We start from the raw sequence: 26,520 nt of genomic DNA, 5'->3' as shown, positions 1-26,520 counted from the left end.
GATAGGGGACATAGAGAGTCAAAAGATGCAGAAAGGGAGGAGAGGAGGGTTGAGGAGGCAGAATCAGGAGATCGGAGGGAGAAGGATTTAGCAGAGGGAAGAGATGATAGGATGGAAGAGGAGAGAGTAGCGGGAGACAGAGAGCGAAGGTTGCGACGGCACATTACCATCTGAGTAGGGGCAGAGTGAGTAGTGTTGGAGGAGAGCGAGAGAGAAAAGGATACAAAGTAGTGGTCGGAGACTTGGAGGGGAGTTGCAGTGAGATTAGTAGAAGAACAGCATCTAGTAAAGATGAGGTCAAGCGTATTGCCTGCCTTGTGAGTAGGGAGGGACGGTGAGAGGGCGAGGTCAAAAGAGGAAAGGAGTGGAAAGAAGGAGGCAGAGAGAAATGAGTCAAAGGCAGACGTAGGGAGGTTAAAGTCACCCAGAACTGTGAGGGGTGAGCCATCCTCAGGAAAGGAACTTATCAAGGCGTCAAGCTCATTGATGAACTCTCCAAGGGAACCTGGAAGGTGATAAATGACAAGGATGTTAAGCTTGAATGGGCTAGTGACTGACAGCATGGAATTCAAATGAGGAGATAGACAGATGGGTCAGTGGAAAAAGAGAGAATGTCCACTTGGGAGAGATGAGGATTCCTGTGCCACCGCCGCGCTGACCAGATGCTCTCAGGGTATGCGAGAACACATGGTCAGACGAGGAAAGAACAGTAGGAGTAGCAGTGTTTGCTGTGGTAATCCATGTTTCCATCAGCGCCAAGAAGTCAAGGGACTGGAGGGTAGCATAGGCTGTGATGAACTCTGCCTTGTTGGCCGCAGAACGACAGTTCCAGAGGCTGCCGGAGACCTGGAACTCCACGTGGGTCGTGCGCGCAGGGACCACCAGATTAGAGTGGCAGAAGCCACGCGGTGTGAAGCGTTTGTATGGCCTGTGCAGAGAGGAGAGAACAGGGATAGACAGGCACATAGTTGACAGGCTACAGAAAAAGGCTACAATAATGCAAAGGAGATCGGAATGAAATGAACTAAACATCTGGGAAAGCGAGAGAGCGGGGCCTCCCTCACTTACGTTTCACTGAAACACTCAAGTATAACTCTCCCAACTTCCACTTTATAAATTATAATTGTTGTAAACTACAGCGGTCCAATGTTTTCTAGGAATAGACTCTAACTTAGTTTATTCAGCTAGCTAACTTGGTACAGAATTCTTCCGTGAAAACCATCCAGGGCACCGAATCCTATGACGCCATAGCCAACTAGCATGCCAGCCTCCAATAACACGGTTTAGCACCAATACTCGGTTACAACAAACCACCAGCGTGTTAACACGCCAAATAGATCATTCGTGTCCGTGTCTAACGTTGTGTAAAGTTTTGGGTTAGTTTTGACAGTTTGAGTGATTACTTCGTCAACTTATTCAGCCAGTTAGTTAGCTAGAATAGTTATCATACTAGCTAGCCATTGCTCTCTGCCAACGAACCAACCCCTCATCCCACGGCACGAAACACAGAGAGAGCCAAGCTAACGTTAACTAGTCACCCATGTCCCGAATTCCCTTGAACGACTCTGGTTACCAGTATGTAAAAACAAAACAAAAATAAATGTAGGTTATAATTTACCCTTAGTAGCTACTGTTAGCCAGATAAGGGCAAAGCTAGCCACTGAAATATAGACTGTAGATTTAAGTTTAGTGTGTTAAGTTAAGTGTGGTTCCCTTTCAGTCGACTCAGTTCAACATTTCACTATGGGACACGCCCCCTCGTGTCCTATTCTCTGAAACCTTATTCAATCACGCATATATGGCTAATCATAGTTTTGCAGGTGTGAGCCCCATGCATGTTGAGTGTTAACTTGTTAGCAGCTCTGTTTGTCATCAGCTAGCTACAGTTCCTGTAGCCTAGCCTGCACACAATTAGTGCTATTAGCTCGCTAGCTCCACTGCTTTTGTATAGGGCTGGGCGGTATACCATATTTTACGATGTACCGGTTTGGGTTTTTACTGTACCTTATATAACAGGAATTTTTTTTTTTGGGGGGGGTGCTAAGCTGACATATGGAATTGTTTTAAGATGGTCATACTATGGACCATTTTAGCTATTTGAATTTTAGGACCCATTTAGGTATCAAAATAAAATAAAAATAAAATATTTGATAAAATATTGATTTTGGCCTTTGGTACTACTAAAGCACATAGAAACGCACTGAATAACACATTCATAAATGGCAAAAAGTACAGTCAAAATATACATTAAAAAACAAGGTTTTGAAGTGTCTGTCCTAAATATAAAAATATATATTTTTACACTTTTACTGTAACTCCTTTTTTGAGATAGGCACAAAACTACTTTAATTCTTCCATTTTAATTTTTTATCCGGTACCGGTTACCTTCAGACGAGTCCCGTGACACATAACATCCCCTTTCCACAGTGGGGTCCCATTAGTTTGTATCCCAAATGGTTCGGAAGCTAACAAACAGAAGTTGGCACATCGATGGTACCGACTTCAGACAAGTCTCCTGACACTTGTGGGGGTTGTAGAGCAAAACGGAGAACACTATCGTGTTCGTGAGAGCCTCCCCTTTCCGTAGTTTGCAGGTCAAAACGTTCAGACGCTACAGACGTTTTCGTAAGAAGAACGATTTTCGGGATAGCTATGCCACCTTTCACCACAGATGCGGAAGTATGACACTGGCGGATTAGGTGGATTGAGACACATCCAATGCAAAAAAAACAGATAGCTCTAGTTTAAACCGAGGGATTTTGATAGGGATTTTTTTGTTATGTAACTTAGATTGATGCACCGGTGCGTAAATTGACTCTAGGGGTTAAATGTGATACGCTGTGTGTAATCTCAATTTTTATAGTTCACTTAGCTACTTGAGTCATCTCTCTCCGCTCTCTCTCTCTCCATGCTGCTTTCCACACAGACCTAGCCCCACCTCCTTTCACTCAAGGAGCGCATTTGTTGCTCCTCGACCACGAGTCAGTCTGCATGGTCAATGCAGCACATGCAACAATGTTGATAACAACGATGCTGTTTTCACTTTGCCTCTTAATATAAATCCACTAGCGTTCTATAATTACACTATTAGTTTGTGTTTCTTACATCTGCAAACAGCTAGTAAGTTGTGCCTAAATTGTGTTAGCCGCTAATGCTAATTACTAGTTAGCTGGCTGGCTAGCTAGCTAGCTAATAAATGTACTGAGTCAGCGCAAACTTAATTAGCTATACAGCCTGATAATACCAGTGATGGTGTAGACCTAAGTCAGCATGTTGTTTGTGCAACATTATCTTCTAAATCAAAGAGGAATATGCAAAGCATGAATATGTTCGCCACATGAAGTAGCTAAGAGAACATTCAATTATAGATTATTGGGTCCCCTAGGAAACACTTATCAACACTTTGGTTCCTATCCTGTCACAAATACTCCTCCCTGCCATTTTCATTCGTTGTCATGTCAAACAACACTGTATTCAAAGTGCCCACTATTATATTCTAACTATAGAATTAGAATAATCATTCTATTTCCATGATTCCAACAGTTCACCCAATTGTTTTGCTATAAATCGCAAGTCAAATTGCAATTGCAACATTTGGTTAAAAATAAGGCCTAGATTGTTTGCCCATATCGTTCAGCCCTACATGGCAGTGTAGAAATGATCTCATATGAGTGCAGGAAATGCAGAAATGGATGAAAATGCAGAAAATTATTTTTGGTTGAAGTTGAATTGAACAGTATTAAACAATCAGAATGTAGAAAGACCCATTGAAATCACATAGACTGTATGTGTTGGGGGTCACGCACTACTCATAAAGCAAATTTAGAACTTTAATTATTCAAAAACATAAAATACTGGAAAATACAGTCATATTGTCTATAAAAAAATGTATACTGTGATATGATATTTGGGACATATCGCCCAGCCCTACTTTAGCATCCCACTAATAGCAGGTTTCCACTAGTTTTCGCTACTTCTACTCGTGGTCTCTAGCTCTGTGTCGGTCCCCACCATAGTTAGCTAGCTGAACTGCCGAGTGTCTTAGCTAGCTAGTTACTTAACAGCGCTGCATGCGGTTCTGGCTAGCAACCTCTGGGCTAACCCCCACTCGGTTTGCTTGGCTAAACTCGATCGGTGCTGTTTCTTCAAGTGTGTTGCACCATCCTTTACATTCCCCTGTAAAAGATACACCTAGCTGTGCTTTTTACCTCAAGTTGCTTGGTTTACACACTGAGTCAGCACTTGGTATTAATACATGCTACTTCTACTCATGGTCTCTAGCTCTCCGTCGGTTCCCACCGTTTGGCGTTAGCTAGCTGAACTGCAGAGTGTCTTAGCTATCTAGTTGGGTAACAGCGCCACACTGTTTTTCTCTCTAGGTTTATCTTTTAAAGGGGAATGTAAAGGATTGTGCTTAACAGGTGGGGTAACACATATAGCTAGCTATACTCGAGCGGTACTGTTTCTTCAAGTGTGTTACCCCACCTGTTAAGCACAATCCTTTACCTTTAAAAGATAAACCTAGCTGTGCGTTTTTACCTCAAGTGACTTGGTTTACACACTGAGTCAGCACTTGGTATTAACACACGCTTTGCTAGCTAGCTATCATCACTCAGCGAGCTAATTAGCTAGCATCCCTGTTACCTCTACTTTAACTCCCCTGGTAAATAAAGCTTTCTGTTTCTGCTTACCTGTCTTCCAGTTATCATTACTACGATAGTCTCCGATTACTCCCGTGTCTCGTCCGATTTCCCTGTCAAATAGCAACGTGTGTGTTGTTAGCTAGCCTCCTCCTCAGTAATTCCATATGTTTTCGTCTGTTCGGTTGAAACGATGTCCTCGAGTGTACCGACCAAGAAGGAGAGAAAGCAGCGCAAGCCTAGCAGGGCTTGCCCCGGCAATTGCAGCCACTACATGTCCAAGTCTGACTCCGATAGATCTGTGCTACTTGCCTTGGCATAGACCACACTTTGGCGGCTCTCGTTGACTCTGCTAGCTGTGCGCATTGCTCTAAGCTGGGCCCCGGTGTCATCAAACTTAGATCAAGGTACATGGAAAGTTTTGGCCAGGCCTCGTTCTTACTTGAGGTAGATTTTGTTTATAACGAAGTCCCAGAGGAGGGAGAAGCTGTCGGCATGTCTCTTGCCGCATCAGGCAACACCCCACTCTGACCGGGAGATGGATTACATTTTACATTTACATTTTAGTCATTTAGCAGACACTCTTATCCAGAGCGACTTACAGGAGCAATTAGGGTTAAGTGCCTTGCTCAAGGGCACATCGACAGATTTTTCACCTAGTCGGCTTGGGGATTAGAACCAGCGACCTTTCGGTTACTGGCACAACGCTCTTAACCACTAAGCTACACCCCTGAGGAAGAGTTTGTCTGCTCAGCTTGTGCTGCCTAGCCAAACTGAGGAGCTAGGGCAGGATCCAATGGGCACGTTCGACATTTCAGCCGACTTTAAAGGCGAGTCGAGACCTACAAATCACATTGCATCCTAAATAACTACTCAATATTGTTTGTAGATCAGTCAGTCACAATTTACCCATGATACATCACAGTTGTGATGCGCTCGAATACGGCCAATGACTGATCTCCCCTTCTTCGAGGCACTCAGATGCGCTGCCACCAAACTCGAGGTTGGGTATCCTACGCCACCCTCGCCTACAAAGAAGACTAGGATGGTTGGAATCACCCCTCAGGGTAATTCCACATCCGTCCCACAACATATACCAGCCTTCCCATCCTTCCCAGACTACCCACACTTGGATATATATGACATGGAGTCATTGGGATGGTTCAGCCCTCCTATCGTGGAGCCTTCCCTGGCTGAACACCTCGACCCAAGGCGCAGGGGCTCTGGGAGCCGGCTGAGCCCCTCTGACCTTGACAACCCATAGGTCCCTGTTGGGGCAGGTATACACCACTGTTCCCCCAATTCAGCTCTCTAATAAAGAGTTCCTATTACATCCAGGCCAATGAGCCGAGGTTGATAGTTCAGAATGTTCCCATTCCAAACAATCAACCTCTCGAGGGCTACCATGTCCAGCCACCAGGCATGGCAGGTTCCCCGTCCCTTCCACGGGACAGGTTGCCCATATGCGCAGTCCTCCAAGGGAACAGGTGAGTTCCCTTGATCCTCATATGGAGCAGTGGCGCATGTGTGCAGTTTCCCCCTAGGTCCTACAGACTACATGGCAATAGTGCAGTCCACTGCACAGGTGGAAGTGGCTTGAGCCCTCAGAGACAAGATACAGTCTCTGTTGACCAAGGGAGCCGCACGCGATGTGCCGAGTGAGGATCCTCACCAGGGCTTCTTCTGCGGCTATTTCTTGGTCCTCACAATCGTATCAAGTACATTTTTTCCCTCAACAAAGTATTTATCAGCAATGTCAGTGCTAATAGGAAAAGACAAGCGCCGTGAGAATGATTTAAGATACTCTTGAAAGAGGTAGGTTTCATACGTTTTTGGAAGATGGGCAGGGACTCCACTGTCCTGACTTTAGGGAGAAGCTTGTTCCAACATTGGGGTGCCAGGACAGAGAAGAGCTTTGACTGGGCTGAGCGGGAGCTGCCCTCCCGTAGGGGTGGGAGGTCCAAGAGGTGGCGGAACGGATTGCTTGGGTTCGGATGTAGGGTTTGAGCATAGCCTAAGGATTTACGGCACCTCAACAAGCGTCTGAAGGACAGTAGACCGCAATGATCGCCTGTTCCTTGCAATGAGAGATCACAACATCCCTCTGAGTGTAGACACGCTGACCCACTAGTGGTCAGACGTGCTTCTGTATACCTTCCCTCCTGTGGGCCTGATTCCCCCAACTCTGGACAGAGTGAAAGCGAACGATCTAGCCCTCATCCTGATAGCCCTGCCACTGTTAAGGTCTACTTGGCAGCAATCTCAGCCTGCCATGTAGGATTAGGTGAGACGACGATCGGGGCTCACCCCTTTCGTGCATTGTTTTATTTATGGAGCGCGCTGTCTTATAAGATGGCCCAGTTGCTTGCCTTGGCCAGTGCCAAGTGCGTTAGCGACCTTCATGTGCTCTTGGTTCAACCTTCATGCACTCAGTTTGCCCCCGAAAGGTTATGATACGTCCTAATGCCGCGTTCATTCCTTAATTCATTTCCATGACTCATAGTAGCCTAGTCAAGCCACTGATATCTCCGTCTCAGAAATTTGTGCGCAGGCTAGTTGGGCTTTCCCTCACACCTTTGTGAGGTTCTATTGTCTGGACGTCACTGCGCCCTGGCACACACAGTCCTTGGCGCTGTAGCTGAGTAGGATGGATCAGGTACACTACCAAGTACAACGAAACACAGGCTTCTCAGGAAAAGGGCTAATGGCAATCGGGGCGTTTTGCAAGTCCCATAGTGAGACGTCGAATCGAGTCGACTGTAAGAGAACTATGAGTTACGGTATGTAACCCAGGTTCTGTGAAGGAGTTTAGGGAGACGTCTTGCCTCTCTTGCACAACTCGTGTAAGAGGTAGTTTGTTGAATGAGGAAACCAGAGCATTGTGGGTGTTATATACATACGCGGGGCTCACACCCACAAAGCGTGTCCCATAGTGAGATGTCCCCTTCATGTCCTTCAAAGAACCGGGGTTACATACCGTAACCCATCGTTTTTTCTCCTCAGTAGTTTGTATCTCTCTCACAGAGTGGTGTGTTTCCATGTTCTGGTCTTGGGCTTCTCCTTACTTCCTCCCCTGGCTACAAACTATCATTTTTCCAAGGCTGCGTTTATCCTCCTGGGACACACACTTCCTTTGAGTAGCTGCTTATAAATAGCATGCATTTCCATCCTCCAAATCTGTTTTCACTGTACCAGGAAAATATAGTTTAATTCTGCTGCTGTAATATTTCCCTTCTGATATTTATATAAAAGGAATGCCTGTCACTAGAGTATTACTGGGGTTACACCAACATCATAGTCCTAGGTTTTTCTCTGTTGTTCTCTCGCTTGGTACAGCCTCAGTCAGATCATTGTCAAATATATATATTTGAGAATGGGATTATTCTGGGAAAATAAAGTGGTTTTTTATGACCTCTTAGCCATTAATAATTATATTTATATGGCTACTCATAATCCCCTTTTTATATGATATCTTCTGTATAATGATCCAAACTTGTGCATTTTTATTATATTTTATGTGTTTATTGTTATTTTGGCCAGATCATCATTGCAAATTAGAATTGTTTTCCAACTCACTAACTGGGTTGAGTACAAATTACATTTCAGATATTTTAATTAATAATCAATATCTTCCTGATATCAAAATCATCAAGCATAACAGTTCTAGGACATTCACAAAACAGGCTACACTCTTAGAATTAAGGGTGACTCGAGGAACCCTGGAGATCCTCAAGGAACCAAAGCTAGTCAATGGGTTCATATTTGCACCTTTGGTTAGTTGAGGGTTCTTGGAGGATCCTTTTAATGGTTCAATGTAGCAAAGGCACGTGCGGAGCATTTTGAATTTATTTCGCAGTTGGATTTGCCTGTCATGCTCAGCAATGGAGTCAAGTACTGAGGTAAAGAAATCTAGCTAGGCTAACTGTAACTAAATTGAATTTCTAAATTGAATTTCCTAGTTTATTATTAGCAGTTGAAGTGTATTTATAGTAAAGTGTATATATTGTAGCAGCAACAGCCTATCAGAAGATTGAAGGTGTGGCTTATTGGGGGCATGGCTTTCAAAACGTTATTTTAGGCCACCCGTGAGAGTAATTGTCATTCATGTTCATGTGTTCAGTTGTATAGTCAGTAAAGGTTACACTCATTCATATAGCTATTTTATTTACCTATTGCCCACCCCTATTTATCTGCCTACTGATTTGCTTTCCTAGAAATTGAACAGAAAAGGATCCATTCACTACTCCTATAAACAAATGCTTTGCCAACCACGCTCCTCCCCCTCCGCAAAGCCGACCAATCAAAGATGGAAGCAATGGATACAAAAGAGCTATCCTACATTTATGTCATTTAGCAGACGCTCTTATCCAGAGCGACTTACAGGAGCAATTAGGGTTAAGTGCCTTGCTCAAGGGCACATCGACAGATTTTTCACCTAGTCGGCTCGGGGATTAGAACCAGCGACCTTTCGGTTACTGGCACAATGCTCTTAACCACTAAGCTACCTGCCGCCCCCAAGCTACATACAAGACCAAGCTACATACTACTTAAAGGTTAAAGGCTGACATAAGTACATGTGATACTAAAGAGCAAAGTAGTATTCCATTACAATAGTCACCATTTTGTTACAATATACAGTAATATAGATAGTTATGATATTAAAATACTAATATAATGCATTTACTATAATAATAACAATAATAATAATGTCAATGTCAGTAATAATATATTACAAATGAAGTTCCTGTTTGAACCTTTACAAATGGGTTCCTTGAGGAACTTTTTCTAGAGGGGTTCCTCAAGGAAACTTTTTGAACCGAAAAGGTTCTTCAAGGCTCCCTTTCTTTTAAGAGTGTACACTGCAGTAGCCAACACCAACTATCCCTGTCTCAAAAAACCCTCATCATATATTTTGTATATGACCCTTTCTCCTCAGAGAAAGGGTCATGTTGTACAAAGCATTGACAACTGATGTACAATGCATTTGACACATTGGTTGTGATACTATTGATAATATTTTTCTGATACAAAAATGCTTACACAACCATTGTGCTATCTCCACAACACATGTGTAGTTATTTTTGTGCAGAAAAACTATCCGTTGTATCACAACATTTGTGCCAAATCTGTTGTACTTCAATTGTACAACTTGAGTGTGTACAGGGCCATAGAGTAGTCTTTACAGGATGTGTAACCCTTGATCCAAACAGATGTAGAAGGATCAGAAAGTCAGGCCTATGATCTTTAAAACCTTCAAAAAGAGGAGAGCGTTCCGACTCATGTCTGATAAATGCAACACCAATATTACCCAGTCCAGGTGCTGCAACCAATTAGCACCTGGAATTGGTCCCACCTGTCCCTCATTACCCCAAATGAGTATAAGTAGAGGTGCAGTCACTCGGGCGGTGGGGCAGACAGGCAGGGGGTACGCCTAGACCTCAGAAGAACCGGAGAAGAGGAACTATTCCCGGGCAGCACGCCACCCGGTGCAAGTTGAGAGCAAGGATTGAAACCTTGGACTCATCGCTCTCTCTTTTTTTTTTTTTCATTAACACAGGCGGTCTGAGGAGCCGCCACGCTGGACACAGAGTTACCCACCAGTTACCTGAGAGGCCTTTCATTTGTATTTCTCCCCTCCCTGTTCCCCCCAACCTTTATTAAATAACTACTTTGTTTTGACCACCACAAATTGGTCTCCCGCTGTCTTATTTTGTGAGTTTCACCTCTGACTCCCCTGGGCTGCCATAATGTACAGTATCATAGCATGATTCTGTGCATTGACAACTTAATTCTAAAGTGGTTGGTATCAGCAGCATTCATAATAAAGTATATTTCTCATGTTGATTGATGTTACTCTTCTCTCTCAACTGCTATGAATCAGGTGGTGGTGGTGATGAGGAGTACATCTACATGAACAAAGTCATTGTGACTGGGCAGGATCAGGACAAGGCTGACAGAGGTGAGAGTTCAAAGGTAGTTTCCTACAAGGTGGAACCTGCTTGATGGTGTAGCACTCTTTATTTGTTTGGTTCATACATTGCAAATTTGTATTATTGAGGCTTTACATACTTTCATAATCCAATATTTGAGGTGCGCTTAATTTAGCTAGAATTTTGCACTTTTGGTATTTCACTTATGTATTTGACCCAGGTCTGGCTTTAACCTCAGAATACTCAAGTCACAGTCCCTCACAAATCAGAGTCACATAGAATAAAATTGCTTAATGTCAATTTCAATCAATAAACCAACTTTCGTTGTGAATACCCATAATTATTTACAGTCACAGTTGTTTTGTTGAGACTGTGCTCTTCTTAAACCACTGGAAAATTGTGTTGCTGTTCATGTCAGGTTCACCATTCAACCGCAGGTTTTATGTGCTTGATAGGCTACATCACACTTTCCACAGGTGAGACTAAACAAAGTTTCCAACTGCTTCTGTTTTGTGGGTGGCACTGTGTGCTGTTTTCGATGGATGGGGCCTGGCCTCTCGGGGCCTAGGGATCCGGGGGGACAGGGGTGGTATGCTGATCACTGGGATGACGGCCCAATTTGGGATGGGGAGGGGCTTTAGCAGGGGGATTAGTGGAGAACAATTGGAGGGTTACTTAGTAGCAATGCAAATATCATGGTGCAGCTATATCGACACTCAATCACTGGTATTTTTTATTGGTAAATTTACAAACATATATAATGATAAATAGATTTGAAAATTGTATCTCATTATGGTATGTGGTGAAATAAGTATAGCCTGTTATAATTGTAATGGCTTAGCAGATAATAATAAAGAAGAACAATATTTACATGGCTCAAAGAGAAGGAATATAATATCTATTGTTTACAGGAAACTCATTCAACAATTCTAGATGAAGTTGCGTGGAAAAAGGAATGGGGGGGGGGCAAATATACTTCTCCCATGGGCAAAGAAACTCAAAAGGGGTGATGATATTAATTAACAGTAATTTCGATCCGAATGTGCAAATTGTCCAAACAGATACGCAAGGTAGATGGATTATTTTAAATATGTTATTGGACCATAAACATATATGGCTCATTAACCTTTATGGACCAAATAATGATGATCCACACTTCTTTGACACTATATTTAATACATTATCAACCCTGCAAGCAATTCAAGACTCTATTATTATGGTGAGAGATTATAATACCGTTTTAAATAGCTCAATGGATCGTAAAGGAAATCACACTACAAACAATCACCCTCATGCTCTTAAGGAAATCGTGAATGTCATGGATACATTAGAACTAGTAGATATATGGAGGCTTAAATATCCTGATCTAGTGAGATATACATGGCGGAGACTCAATCAAGCTAGTCGTCTTGACTTCTTTCTTATGTCATTCTCGTTGGCACACAAAAGTTTAAAAAGTGTTGATGGGGACAGAATGCGGTCAGACCATCATATAATTGGCATATACATTACTCTTACTGAATTTCCACGTGGGCGAGGATATTGGGAATTTAATCAAAGCCTATTGGATGATAACTTGTTTTTAACTAGGACAGAGGAATTTATAACTGATTTTTTTCCGATATAACATAGGTAAATGTGCCTTTAGAGGCCATGCAATTCAGTACTCATCTCGGAAACAAAAGCAATTTAGGTCAAAAGAGTCCATACTAACAAAGGAAATAGAAAGTCTAACAGAACAGATAGATGGCAATAAAAACTTTAACATAGAGGAAAAACAAAAATAAATGGAAAAGTGTAATATATATTATAAAAATAAAGTGAACTTGATGGAATATGGGGAAAAATGCACCAAATTATTTTTTAATCTTCAACATAGAAATGCTACCAGAAAGAATTTACTGAAACTGGTTACAAATGACGTAGTCACCCATGATTCACCAAATTATATTTTGAAGGAGGAAACATAGTACTTTAAGCATATGTTTTCGTTTCAGTCGCCTCCATCTCCTCTAACTGAAGCTAATTGTAGATATTTTTTTTTCTATTGATAATGTAAAATTAACAGCCATACAGAAAGACTCATGTGAAGGTGAAATTACACAGGAGGAACTTCTGGATGCAATTAAAGACTTTAAGTCCGGGAAAACTCCATGGTTGGATGGCATACCAGTCAAGGTATACTAAACCTTTTTTCATATACTCAGAGGACCGTTATTAGCATGTTTTAACCACTCCTATGTAAATGGTAGACTATCAGACACTCAAGAAGAAGGTCTGATTTCATTATTACTGAAACAGGATACAAGTGGAAAATATAAAGATCCAGTCCATTAAAAAAATTGGAGGCCCCTTACACTTCAGTGTAGTGATGCAAAAAAATTCTAGCAAAATGTATAGCGCATAGAATTAAACAGGTATTGTCGGACATTATTAATTCTAATCAGACAGGTTTTTTACATGGACGATACATTGGAGATAATATAAGGCAAGTACTGGAAACAATAGAACACTATGAAAAATCTGGGAAACCAGGCCTGCTATTCATAGCAAACTTTGAAAAGGCATTTGATAAAGTACGACTGGGGTTTATATATACATGCCTGGAGCATTTCAATTTTGGAGAATCTCTTATAAATTGGGTTAAAATCTTTATAGTAACCCTAGGTGTAAAATAGTAAATAATGGCTATTTCTCAGAAAGATTTAAACTGTCAAGAGGAGTGAAACAAGGTTGTCCACTATCTATTTATTATGGCCATCGAGATGTTAGCTATTAAAATCAGATCCAACAATAATATCAAGGGATTAGAAACAAAGGTGTCATTGTACGCTGATTAATGTTTTCTTTTTAAATCCACAACTTGAATCCCTTCACAGCCTCATAGAGGATCTAGATACATTTTCTAATCTCTCTGGATTACAACCAAATTATGATAAATGTACTATATTATGTATTGGATCACAAAAAAATTAAAAATTTACATTACCATGTAGTTTACCAATAAAATGGTCTGATGGTGATGTAGATATACTCGGAATACATGTCCCAAATGAAATAAATGATCTCACTCCAATAAATGTTAATAGAAAGTTAGCAAAAATAGATAAGATCTTGCTACCATGGAAAGGTAAATACCTGTACATTTGTGGAAAAATATCACCCTGATTAACTAGTATTTTTTAGTTTAGTATTATCCCAGTTTACATACAGTGAAGGAAAAAAGTATTTGATCCCATACTGATTTTGTACGTTTGCCCACTGACAAAGAAATGATCAGTCTATAATTTTAATGGTAGGTTTATTTGAACATTGAGAGACGGAATAACAACAAAATAATCCAGAAAAACGCATGTCAAAAATGTTATTAATTGATTTGCATCTTAATGAGGGAAATAAGTATTTGACCCCTCTGCAAAACATGACTTAGTACTTGGTGGCAAAACCCTTGTTGGCAATCACAAAGGTCAGACGTTTCTTGTAGTTGGCCACCAGGTTTGCACACATCTCAGGAGGGATTTTGTCCCACTCCTCTTTGCAGATCTTCTCCAAGTCATTAAGGTTTTGAGCCTGACGTTTGGCAACTCGAAACTTCAGCTCCCGCCACAGATTATCTATGGTATTAAGGTCTGGAGACTGGCTAGGCCACTCCAGGACCTTAATGTGCTTCTTCTTGAGCCACTCCTTTGTTGCCTTGGCCGTGTGTTTTGGGTCATTGTCATGCTGGAATACCCATCCACGACCCATTTTCAATGCCCTGGCTGAGGGAAGGAGTTTCTCACCCAAGATTTGACGGTACATGGCCCCGTCCATCGTCCCTTTGATGTGGTGAAGTTGTCCTGTCCCCTTAGCAGAAAAACACCCCCAAAGCATAACGTTTCCACCTCCATGTTTGACGGTGGGGATGTTGTTCTTGGGGTCATAGGCATCATTCCTCCTCCTCCAAACACGGCAAGTTGAGTTGATACCAAAGAGCTCGATTTTGGTCTCATCTGACCACAACACTTTCACCCAGTTCTCCTCTGAATCATTCAGATGTTCATTGGCAAACTTCAGAAGGGCATGTATATGTGCTTTCTTGAGCAGGGGGACCTTGCGGGTGCTGCAGGATTGCAGTCCTTCACGGCGTAGTGTGTTACCAATTGTTTTCTTGGTGACTATGGTCCCAGCTGCCTAGAGATCATTGACAAGATCCTCCCTTGTAGTTCTGGGCTGATTCCTCACCGTTCTCATGATCATTTCATTATTTTGTGTTTCTTCCATTTGCGAATAATCGCACCAACTGTTGTCACCTTCTCACCAAGCTGCTTGGTGATGGTCTTGTAGCCCATTCCAGCCATGTATAGGTCTACAACCTTGTCCCTGACATCCTTGGAGAGCTGTTTGGTCTTGGCCATGGTGGAGAGTTTGGAATCTGATTGATTGATTGCTTCTGTGGACAGGTGTCTTTTATACAGGTAACAAACTGAGATTAGGAGCACTCCCTTTAAGAGTGTGCTCCTAATCTCAGCTTGTCACCTGTATAAAAGACACCTGGGAGACAGAAATCTTTCTGATTGAGAGGGGGTCAAATACTTATTTCCCTCATTAAAATGCAAATAAATTTATAACATTTTTGACATTCGTTTTTCTGGATTTTGTTGTTGTTATTCTGTCTCTCACTGTTCAAATAAACTTACCATTAAAATTATAGACTGATCATGTCTTTGTCAGTGGGCAAACATACAAAATCAGGAAGGGATCAAATACTTTTTTCCCTCACTGTATTTTCTTATGGTCTTGCATACGCCTAGCGAACAGTTTTTTAAATAATGAGAAAAAAATATTCAGTTCTCTTTGGAACGTCAAACCAGACTAAATTAAACGGGCCTATTTATATAATGAATTGTCAGTGTTTGAAGTGGATGTGGTGTTGGAGTCAGGCGCAGGACACAGAAGCTTAGTCCAACAGACTTTACTAGTCAAAAATATGACAATACAAAAGAACGGGCCTCAAACAACGGAGGCGAGCGATACGCAAACAGTGCGTAAAACACGAAATATAAGCGATGCGCAAACAGTGCGTCAATACACTTAATACACCAGAGCAAAATCCAAAACCCCAACGGACAGGCGGACAACAACACACAACTACAAACAAAACCAAAGGAAACTTATAGGTGACATAATCAATAAGTGATAAGACACAGGTGCACCAAACAGACAAAACCAAACAAACATAGAGAAAATCAAACGGTAGCAGCTAGTACTCCGGGGACGACAAACGCCGAAGCCTGCCCGAACAAGGAGGAGGAGCAGTCTCGGCGGAATTCGTGACAGTACCCCCCCCTTGACGCGCGGCTCCAGCCGTGCGCCGACCCCGGCCTCGGGGACGGCCAGGAGGACGTGGAGCAGGGCGCGTAGGATGACTACGATGGAACTCAGTCAGGAGGGATGGATCTAAAATGTCCCTCCGAGGCACCCAGCACCGTTCCTCCGGACCGTACCCCTCCCACTCCACGAGATATTGTAGACCCCCCATCCGACGTCTCGAATCCACGATGGACCGGTCTGAGTATGCCCTCGATGTCCAGTGGGGGCGGAGGGGTCTCCCTTCTCTCACTCTCCTGGAGTGGACCAGCTACCACCGGCCTGAGGAGAGACACATGGAATGAGGGGTTAATGTGATAGTCATTGGGCAGTTGCAACCTGTAACACACCTCATTCAATCTCCTCAGGACTTTAAATGGCCCCACAAACCGCCGGCCAAGCTTCCGGCAGGGCAGGCGAAGGGGCAGGTTTCGAGTCGAGAGCCAGACTCGATCTCCAGGGGCGTAGACTGGACCCTCACTGCGGTGGAGGTCGGCGCTCGCCTTCTGCCTGCGGATGGCCCGCTGCAGATGGACGTGGGCAGCGTTCCACGTCTCCTCCGAGCGCCGAAACCACTCATCCACCGCAGGAGCCTCGATCTGGCTCTGATGCCATGGTGCCAGAACCGGCTGATAACCTAACACACACTGAAAAGGGGTCAGGTTAGTAGAGGAGTGGCGGAGAGAGTTCTGAGCCATCTCTGCCCAGGGGATATACCCCGACCACTCCTCCGGCCGGCCCTGGCAATAGGATCTCAGAAACCTACCCACATCCTGGTTTACTCTCTCCACCTGCCCATTACTCTCCGGGTGGTAACCTGAGGTAAGGCTAACCAAGACCCCCAAGCGTTCCATGAACGCCCTCTAGACTCTAGAGGTGAACTGGGGACCCCGATCAGACACTATATCCTCGGGAACCCCGTAGTGCTGGAAGACGTGGGTGAACAAAGCCTCAGCGGTCTGTAGGGCAGTAGGGAGACCCGGCATAGGAATGAGACGACAGGCCTTAGAGAACCGATCCACAACGACCAGAATAGTGGTATTCCCCTGGGAGGGGGGAAGGTCCGTGACAAAGTCCACCGAGAGGTGAGACCACGGCCGTTGTGGAACGGGCAGGGGTTGTAACTTCCCCCTGGGCAGGTGTCTAGGCGCCTTACACTGAGCGCACACCGAGCAGGAGGAGACATAAACCCTCACGTCCTTAGCCAATGTTGGCCACCAGTATTTAACACTAAGGCAGTGCACTGTCCGGCCAATACCTGGATATCCAGAGGAGGGTGACGTATGTGCCCAATAAATGAGCCGATCACGGACCTCGAGCGGCACGTACGTCCGACCCACTGGACACTCTGGGGGAGTAGGGTCGGTGCGTAACGCCCGCTCAATTTCCGCATCGACCTCCCATACCACCGGTGCCACCAGACAAGACTCCGGCAGTATGGGAGTGGGCTCAATGGACCTCTCCTCTGTGTCATACCGCCGGGACAGGGCGTCTGCCTTACCGTTCTGGGACCCTGGGATGTACGTGATCTTAAAAACGAACCGGGTCAGGAACATGTTCCACCTAGCCTGACGAGGGTTTAATCTCCTAGCTGCCCGGATGTACTCCAGGTTACGATGGTCGGTCAGAATGAGAAAAGGGTGTTGAGCCCCCTCAAGCCAATGCCTCCACACCTTCAGGGCTTGAACCACGGCTAACAGCTCCCTGTCCCCTACGTCATAATTACGCTCCGCCGGGCTGCGCTTCTTAGAATAAAAAGCGCAGGGACGGAGCTTAGGTGGCGTGCCTGAGCGTTGTGACAGTACTGCCCCAATACCGGCCTCTGACGCGTCCACCTCTACCTGGAACGCTAAAGCGGGATCCGGGTGCGCCAGCACCGGAGCCGAGGTGAACAGGTCCTTCAGTTTACAAAACGCCCTGTCCGCCTCAGCTGACCACTGCAAACACACCGGGCCCCCCTTCAGCAGGGAAGTAATGGGAGCTGCTACCTTTCCAAAACCCCGGATAAACCTCCGGTATTAATTGGCAAAACCCAAAAACTGCTGCACCTCTTTCACAGTGGTTGGGGTTTGCCAGTTACGCACGGCTGACACACGGTCAATCTCCATCTTCACCCCTGACGCGGACAACCGATGACCCAAGAAGGAGATGGACTCCTGGAAAAACAGACATTTCTCTGCCTTGACATACAAGTCATGTTCCAACAGTCTACCCAACACTCGGCGTACCAGGGCTACATGCTCGGCACGTGTAGCAGAGTACACTAAGATGTCGTCAATGTACACTACCACTCCCTGCCCATGCAGGTCCCGGAAGATCTCGTCCACAAATGATTGGAAGACTGAAGGAGCATTCATTAACCCGTATGGCATGACAAGATACTCATAATGACCTGAGGTAGTTCTAAATGCTGTCTTCCATTCATCCCCCTCCCTAATGCGCACCAAGTTATAAACATTCCTGAGATCCAGTTTTGTGAAGAACCGCTTCCCGCGTAATGATTCAGTCATACTCGCAATCAGAGGAAGAGGGTAACTGTATTTCACAGTGATCTGATTGAGACTACGATAATCAATACACGGGCGCAAACCTCCATCTTTCTTCTTCACAAAAAAGAAACTCGAGGACGCAGGGGAAGTGGAGGGCCGTATGTATCCCTGTTTCAGGGACTCAGCTATGTATGTCTCCATAGCCGCCGTCTCCTCTTGAGACAGAGGATACACATGGCTCCACGGAAGTGCCGCACCTGTCTGGAGGTTTATTGCACATTCTCCCTGCCTATGAGGTGGCAATCGTGTCGCCCTCGTCTTGCTGAACACGAGTGCCAAATCCTCATACTCAGGGGGAATGTGCATTGCGGGCACTTGGTTCGGACTCTCCACCGTGGTCGCCCCCACGGAAACACCTAGACATCGCCCAACACACTGGCCAGACCATTCCTTGAGAGCCCTCTGTTGCCACGAAATGGTGGGGTCATGGGTGACTAACCAAGGAAGCCCCAGCACCACAGGATACGCAGGAGAGTCAATTAGGTACAACTGAATAATCTCCTCATGACCTCCCTGCATCTTCATCTTTAGTGGCGCTGTGACTTCTCTAATCAACCCAGACCCCAACGGGCGGCTATCTAGGGCATGGACAGGAAAGGGTGCACCAACGGGCAGGAGGGGAATCCCTAACCTAGAACAAAATTTCCGATCAATAAAATTCCCAGCTGCGCCTGAATCGACTAGCGCCTTATGCTGGGAATGAGATGCAACCTGAGGAAATAATACAGGTATACAAAAGTGAACAACAGAGAGCTCTGGGTGAGTGGGGCGCCTACTCACCTGAAATGACTCTCCAGTGCGCGACCTGTTGTCCCGATTCCCTGGAGACCCTCCCCAGCACCTAGCCGCAGTGTGTCCTCCACGGCCACAGCTGGTGCAGGGGACAGCCCCCCTCGGATTCTCTCTCCTTCTCCCTCTAGCGCCAGCACCCCCGAGCTCCATTGGGCTCGGCTCGGAGGTGCTGGGGAATGGAATGGACGGCCCGGAAATCCAGGGCGAAATCCTGTGCACTCCTCTTCCCCTGTCGGAGGTGGAACAGACGCTCCCCCGCCGCTTTACCCTCAGGAGGGTGATCAAAAACAGCCCTGAAGCGGCGGGAGAACTCTGCGTAGCTGATGGTGGCGGCATCTATTCCCCTCCATTCGGCGTTGGCCCACTCCAACGCCTTGCCGGAGAGACAGGAGATGAGGGCGGACATGCTCTCGTATCCCGAGGGCGCCGGGTGTATGGTGGCCTGCTGTGCCATCATACACCCTCGGGAGCGAGAGCCGAATCCCACTGGATTCCGGAACCGGTCTGGTGGGACTGGCCGATTGTGGTGGTAATGTTGGAGTAGGTGTGGGCACGCCTCCCCTTTCCCATCAGCGCAGGGTGTTCATGACCTCCTGCATGGCGGAGCCGAGTTGCTGGATCCTGGCGTCCTGGCAGCTGACCCGATCCTCCAGCGACTCGGTCGCCGCCGCTGCTCCTGCTGACTCCATTGATGGTGTGTTGTTCTGTCAGTGTTTGAAGTGGATGTGGTGTTGGAGTCAGGCGCAGGACACAGAAGCTTAGTCCAATAGACTTTACTAGTCAAAAATATGACAATACAAAAGAACGGGCCTCAAACAACGGAGGCGAGCGATACGCAAACAGTGCGTAAAACACGAAATATAAGCGATGCGCAAACAGTGCGTCAATACACTTAAATACACCAGAGCAAAATCCAAAACCCCAACGGACAGGCGGACAACAACACACAACTACAAACAAAACCAAAGGAAACTTATAGGTGACATAATCAATAAGTGATAAGACACAGGTGCACCAAACAGACAAAACCAAACAAACATAGAGAACATCAAACGGTAGCAGCTAGTACTCCGGGGACGACAAACGCCGAAGCCTGCCCGAACAAGGAGGAGGAGCAGTCTCGGCGGAATTCGTGACATGAATATGAATTCGGAGGACAGAAATGATTAAATATTAAAGCATTAGACCTATCACTAAAAGCATCAGTCATACAGAAGTTATACTTAAATCAGAACTGGTTCTCTAGCAAATTAGTAAGATTGTCTCACCCAATGTTCAAGAATGGCCTTTTTCCCTTTATTCAGATTACAACCTCTCACTTTCAGTTATTTGAAAAGGAAATAATCTCCCAAATATCACTATTTCTAAAACAAGCCGTAGAATGTTGGTTGCAATTTCAATTTAATCCTCCAGAAATGACAGAACAAATAGTGCAACAAATATTGTGGTTAAACTCAAATATACGAATTGATAAAAAAACAATATTTTTTGACAAAATGTCTAAAAAATGTATAATCTTCGTAAATTATATCATAGGTAGGACTGGTGGAGTTATGTCGCACATGCAGCTAACAAAAACATATGGAAATGTCTGCTCTACCCAAAATTACAACCAAATAATTGCAGCATTACTGCAAAAATGGAAGAGGAAAGTGGAAGGGGGAAAAAGTAAGGAACTTGAATGTCAGCCCTGCATTAATGAACATAATTAATTGTGATAAATTAAAAAATATACCAGTTTCATTTAAGAACCAAAGGATTGACAGCCGTCCCATATAGATTGCAAAATAGTTGGGAAGAGAATTTTGACGTACTGATTCCATGGCATAGTGTTTATGAACTGATACGCAAAACGACGCCGGATTCAAAACTTATAATTTTTCAATTTAAATTATTATAAAAATTATTGCTACCAATATAATGTTATTTATATGGTGGATACAATCTTCCCAGCTTTGAAGATTTTGCTGCGAAGAGACAGAATCATTAGAGCATTTGTTTTGGTACTGTCCATTTGTGGCTTGTTTTTGGACACAGGTCCAGGAATGGCTAAAGGATTGCAGTTTACCTAGAGCTAACCCTGCAGATAGTGCTGCTGGGTGAACTGAAATGTCATAGTCAATCGATCAATAATATAATAATACTTTTAGCAAAAATGTTTATTTTCAATTTAGAATTTGTAGAAACAATGATAATAGAAAGGTTCAGAACTTTTGTAAAACATCACAGTACAGTTGAAAAATACAGTGGGGAGAACAAGTATTTGATACACTGCCGGTTTTGCAGGTTTTCCTACTTACAAAGCATGTAGAGGTCTGTAATTTGTATCATAGGTACACTTCAACTGTGAGAGACGGAATCTAAAATCCAGAAAATCACATTGTATGATTTTTAAGTAATTAATTTACATTTTATTGCATGACATAAGTATTTGATACATCAGAAAAGCAGAACTTAATATTTGGTACAGAAACCTTTGTTTGCAATTACAGAGATCATATGTTTCCTGTTGTCACGGCTGTCAGTGAGATGCGGTTGAAGAAGTCATGCGCAGGACACGGAACTCTCTGAAACGTACTTTAATCCGATAATGAAAAGATGAACACAGAAGAACTCCACACAGAGAGGAAAATACCTGCTCAGAAACGACATACGTGAAGGGAAACAATCACACACAAGATAACGATGAGAGGCAGGGGTAATTATAGGGCAACAATCAAACATAATGATGAACAGGTGTAAACAATACAGACAAGACTAGACAGACACCGATAACATCGATCGGCAGAAGCTAGTACTCCGGGGACGACGGACGCCGAAGCCTGCCCGAGCAAGGAGGAGGAGCAGCCTTGGCAGAATCCGTGACACCTGTAGGTCTTGACCAGGTTTGCACACACTGCAGCAGGGATTTTGGCCCACTCCTCCATACAGACCTTCTCCAGATCCTTCAGGTTTCGGGGCTGTCGCTGGGCAATACGGACTTTCAGCTCCCTCCAAAGATTTTCTATTGGGTTCAGGTCTGGAGACTGGCTAGGCCACTCCAGGACCTTGAGATGCTTCTTACGGAGCCACTCCTTAGTTGCCCTGGCTGTGTGTTTCGGGTCATTGTCATGCTGGAAGACCCAGCACGACCCATCTTCAATGCTCTTACTGAGAGAAGGAGGTTGTTGGCCAAGATCTCGCGATACATGGCCCCATCCATCCTCCCCTCAATATGGTGCAGTCGTCCTGTCCCCTTTGCAGAAAAGCATCCCCCAAAGAATGATGTTTCCACCTTCATGCTTCACGGTTGGGATGGTGTTCTTGGGGTTGTACTCATCCTTCTTCTTCCTCCAAACACGGCGAGTGGAGTTTAGACCAAAAAGCTCTATTTTTGTCTCATCAGACCACATGACCTTCTCCCATTCCTCCTCTGGATCATCCAGATGGTCATTGGCAAACTTCAGACGGGCCTGGACGTGCGCTGGCTTGAGCAGGGGGACCTTGCGTGCGCTGCAGGATTTTAATCCATGACGGCGTAGTGTGTTACTAATGGTTTTCTTTGAGACTGTGGTCCCAGCTCTCTTCAGGTCATTGACCAGGTCCTGCCATGTAGTTCTGGGCTGATCCCTCACCTTTCTCATGATCATTGATGCCCCACGAGGTGAGATCTTGCATGGAGCCCCAGACCGAGGGTGATTGACCGTCATCTTGAACTTCTTCCATTTTCTAATAATTGCGCCAACAGTTGTTGCCTTCTCACCAAGCTGCTTGCCCATTGTCATGTAGCCCATCCCAGCCTTGTGCAGGTCTACAATTTTATCCCTGATGTCCTTACACAGCTCTCTGGTCTTGGCCATTGTGGAGAGGTTGGAGTCTGTTTGATTGAGTGTGTGGACAGGTGTCTTTTATACAGGTAACGAGTTCAAACAGGTGCAGTTAATACAGGTAATGAGTGGAGAACAGGAGGGCTTCTTAAAGAAAAACTAACAGGTGTGTGAGAGCCAGAATTCTTAATGGTTGGTAGGTGATCAAATACTTATGTCATGCAATAAAATGCCAATTAATTACTTAAAAATCATACAATGTGATTTTCTGGATCTTTGTTTTAGATTCCGTCTCTCACAGTTGAAGTGTACATATGATAAAAAATTACAGACCTCTACATGCTTTGTAAGTAGGAAAACCTGCAAAATCGGCAGTGTATCAAATACTTGTTCTCCCCACTGTATATGGCAAATAGAAATCAAATATGGATGGTGTTAAGAGATAGATGGGTGGTATTGAATGGAGTTGAAGGATGGGACTAATAACAACTAACAACAACTAATAACAACAAGATAACTAATGTAAAGCATATTGTGTCCATAATAAGTATATAGGTTATAGGTTGAGAGCTTTTGTGAAAGAGCACAGTTAGAAAGATGTGGCATATAGAAGCTAACCGGATGGACATCATGAAAATGATCGGAGAGGTTGAGGGTAGAGTAAGTTCAGGAGTAAAAACAAACAAAATAGAATTATTGTAAAATTGACTATCCATAAAATGTATATAGTATGTATAAGCTGGAAGTAGAGGGCTAAGCATTGTTGTTCACTAGTTTACTCCAATTAGGGAAGGGGTGGTGGGGTTGGAAAGTAATAAAGGATTTATTTTATTTTCCAACAGTAGTTGTCAGTGGTGTTTAGAAGGAGTGCGAAAACCACCCTCAAACATCCTGTCCCTGTCCACACCAATACCCCCCCCCCCCCCCCCACACACTTGTTTCCTGTGTATTTATCAGTAGTTCTCTCTTTGTCCCCCCTCTTAAACCCACCATCTGAGGCCAGTCATTTTGTTTGGACTGTGATGAAGAATAAGCAGACCAAACACTAGACTTCACACACATCCACCCCACAGGCTTTCTTTTACAGCCACCCCAAGTACAAGGGCGTTTTGAGATCAAAAAGATGCTGTCCCCTTGTTGTCATGCATCTAGCATTTTCTTTCTTTGAATGGAGGGGCTGGGAAGGGTATTTATTATAACATAGATTAAAGACTGCATCTGCATGGACACAAAAGGGAATACATATCATGTTGGGTGTCGTGTCTAACTTTCATCTCATGTACCCACATGGCTAGAAAGAAAGCCTTTCTTTCAACCAACTGTTTTCATCCTCAATATGAGGGTTTGAATGTGTTTAAGTCAACATCATAGTTATTTAGTGATAACATCCAGATGTTTTGAATTTGTGAGCTCTGCAGAGTTGTTTGAATGTAATTTCTGTAACTTTCAGTGACTCCTGTGGATTTACGACTAGAGGTGTCCACTATAAAGCACTCTGCTTGGGTTCCTATGGCAACCCAGATGTCTACATGCTGAGAGGAAGTCAGTGGAATGTCTGAAGAGAGGGAAGACTGCTGTTATGGCATGGCCATACAGTAGCTTAGAGACAAGGACCCACTGTTATGATAAACAGAGAAATAGGCAAATAACTATCAGGCAAATGTGAGGCAAAATGTTAACATTGTTATTTTGGCTAGAAGGCTAATGTAGCCAGCATGCATCACCCAGGTGGATGCTACACATTGGGGTTTAAGAAGGAAGTTTATATAGTTCGATATAAATTGTTACTAAGGGGATGACAATCCCATGTTTAAAGTAAAGTCCTTTAAGACGTAGTGAAAAATATTACGTCCTAACAAAAGGCTCATACGTGTTGTTTTTATCCTGATTTTAATATTCTAATAATTATATGATTCTCTTAGACACTATTCTTCTTTGCATTTGTGAAATGACTATCTTCCTTTCGATGGTCATTGTTGCTTTTCATCTAATGTCCTTCTTAATTTGTGTCAAAATTACCAGACAACAGATCAGATGCCCTGGCCAATGGGAGAGCAGGAAAACATGTCCCCGCCCCACAGAAGAGTCTTCCAGACTTGCCACCACCAAGAACAGTGAGTGATGTTCATTTATCTTACTACATCTTTCCAAATTACACCTAACATCCATGCTGGGACATCCATGAGTATTGAGGAAATCGTTCTTTGCGTATTGAACCATACAAACTTTAATGGGGTGTGCCGCAAGACCTTTTGGCGCCTCTTATCTTTTGATGATACATTTAAGTTATAGTACATTTTTTATTACATAGAATATAATACAACTTTTAATAATAATAATAATATCCACACCATGTGTTTTACCTTGTGTAGGGCTACGATTAACATCAAACACTAACGTAACTCACTTGCTAGCATACTTACCTGGCAAGGGAGATACCGTGATCAAGAAGGCGGTTCACCCAGGGCGAGGCTCAGCCATTGCACTCCGGCTGTGCTGACCCCTGCGAATATCCCAAATGTGGAAATCTCGATTGCATAATTTCTGGTAGTGGGGGACTGCGTTCGCGCTCTCCCCTGATGTCTTGTTTAATGATAAACTGTTGCTGTGGTCCTCTGTAGCTCAGCTGGTAGAGCACGGCACTTGTAACGCCAAGGTAGTGGGTTCGATCCCCGGGACCACCCATACACAACAATGTATGCACGCATGACTGTAAGTCGCTTTGGATAAAAGCGTCTGCTAAATGGCATATTATTATTATTATTATTATTATTATTACTGTTAAGCATCCATTTCTAGCCTGGTTTTACTCACATTCATTTGGTCGTAGAAGCACAGCCATGTTTTTTCCCGTAACTATAAATCCCAGGCCTGAGGTAACATTAATAATTAAGGCTTTAATATGTGTTGTAATCACCCACAGAAACAGGTATTTTATCCCTCTGAGTGATAAAATGGGAACATTTGTGTGGAAATGAGTGTGTGAGACTTGAGAGGAGTGGTGTGTTTAATGTTGACTGAGGAGGCTAGGGGTCTACTGAATTAGCGCTGTGTGAGATTGGAGGGGTCACAGACAGACAGGAGGATGGGATTATAGCGTTCCCGCTGAGTCTTTGAACTCCACACGTACACAAACACACAAACACACACACACACACACAGAGAGAGACACACCCATCACTGTTGCTGTGGTTTGAGAGCTGTTTTGGTGGCTGGATAAGAGCTCAGTGATGTCTTTCCCCTTGTTCTCCATGAAATGACAGATTTCCTCACGCAGCTCAAAACATCTCTTCAGCACTTTACCCCAACTTGGCCAACGCACCTATGTGTGGTAGGGCACATCTTCATATTCTGAATTAACCTCATCAAGAAGTGACTGAAACAGATGGTGGTTCAAGCCCTTAGCCCTGATTAAGTTTACTGTTTTCGTTACGGTACTCATGACGTATTCCAT

General features: G+C 44.1%; 1 protein-coding gene across 1 annotated transcript in view; it reads left to right on the top strand.

The window, feature by feature from the left end:
• afap1l2 (actin filament associated protein 1-like 2) overlaps positions 1 to 26,520 on the top strand; it is a 207,698-nt gene that overhangs the window by 53,206 nt on the left and 127,972 nt on the right. The window contains exons 3-4 of the mRNA XM_084170096.1: positions 10,522 to 10,599; positions 25,089 to 25,180. Coding sequence (XP_084026222.1) covers positions 10,522 to 10,599; positions 25,089 to 25,180 — 170 coding nt within the window. The remainder of the gene's footprint in view (positions 1 to 10,521; positions 10,600 to 25,088; positions 25,181 to 26,520) is intronic.

The sequence above is a fragment of the Coregonus lavaretus genome, assembly GCF_964263955.1.
Source record: "Coregonus lavaretus genome assembly, chromosome: 1".
NCBI classification, from domain to species: Eukaryota; Metazoa; Chordata; class Actinopteri; order Salmoniformes; family Salmonidae; genus Coregonus; species Coregonus lavaretus.
Note: the sequence above shows the minus strand (reverse complement) of the source record. Positions and strands in the feature narration are given on the sequence as shown.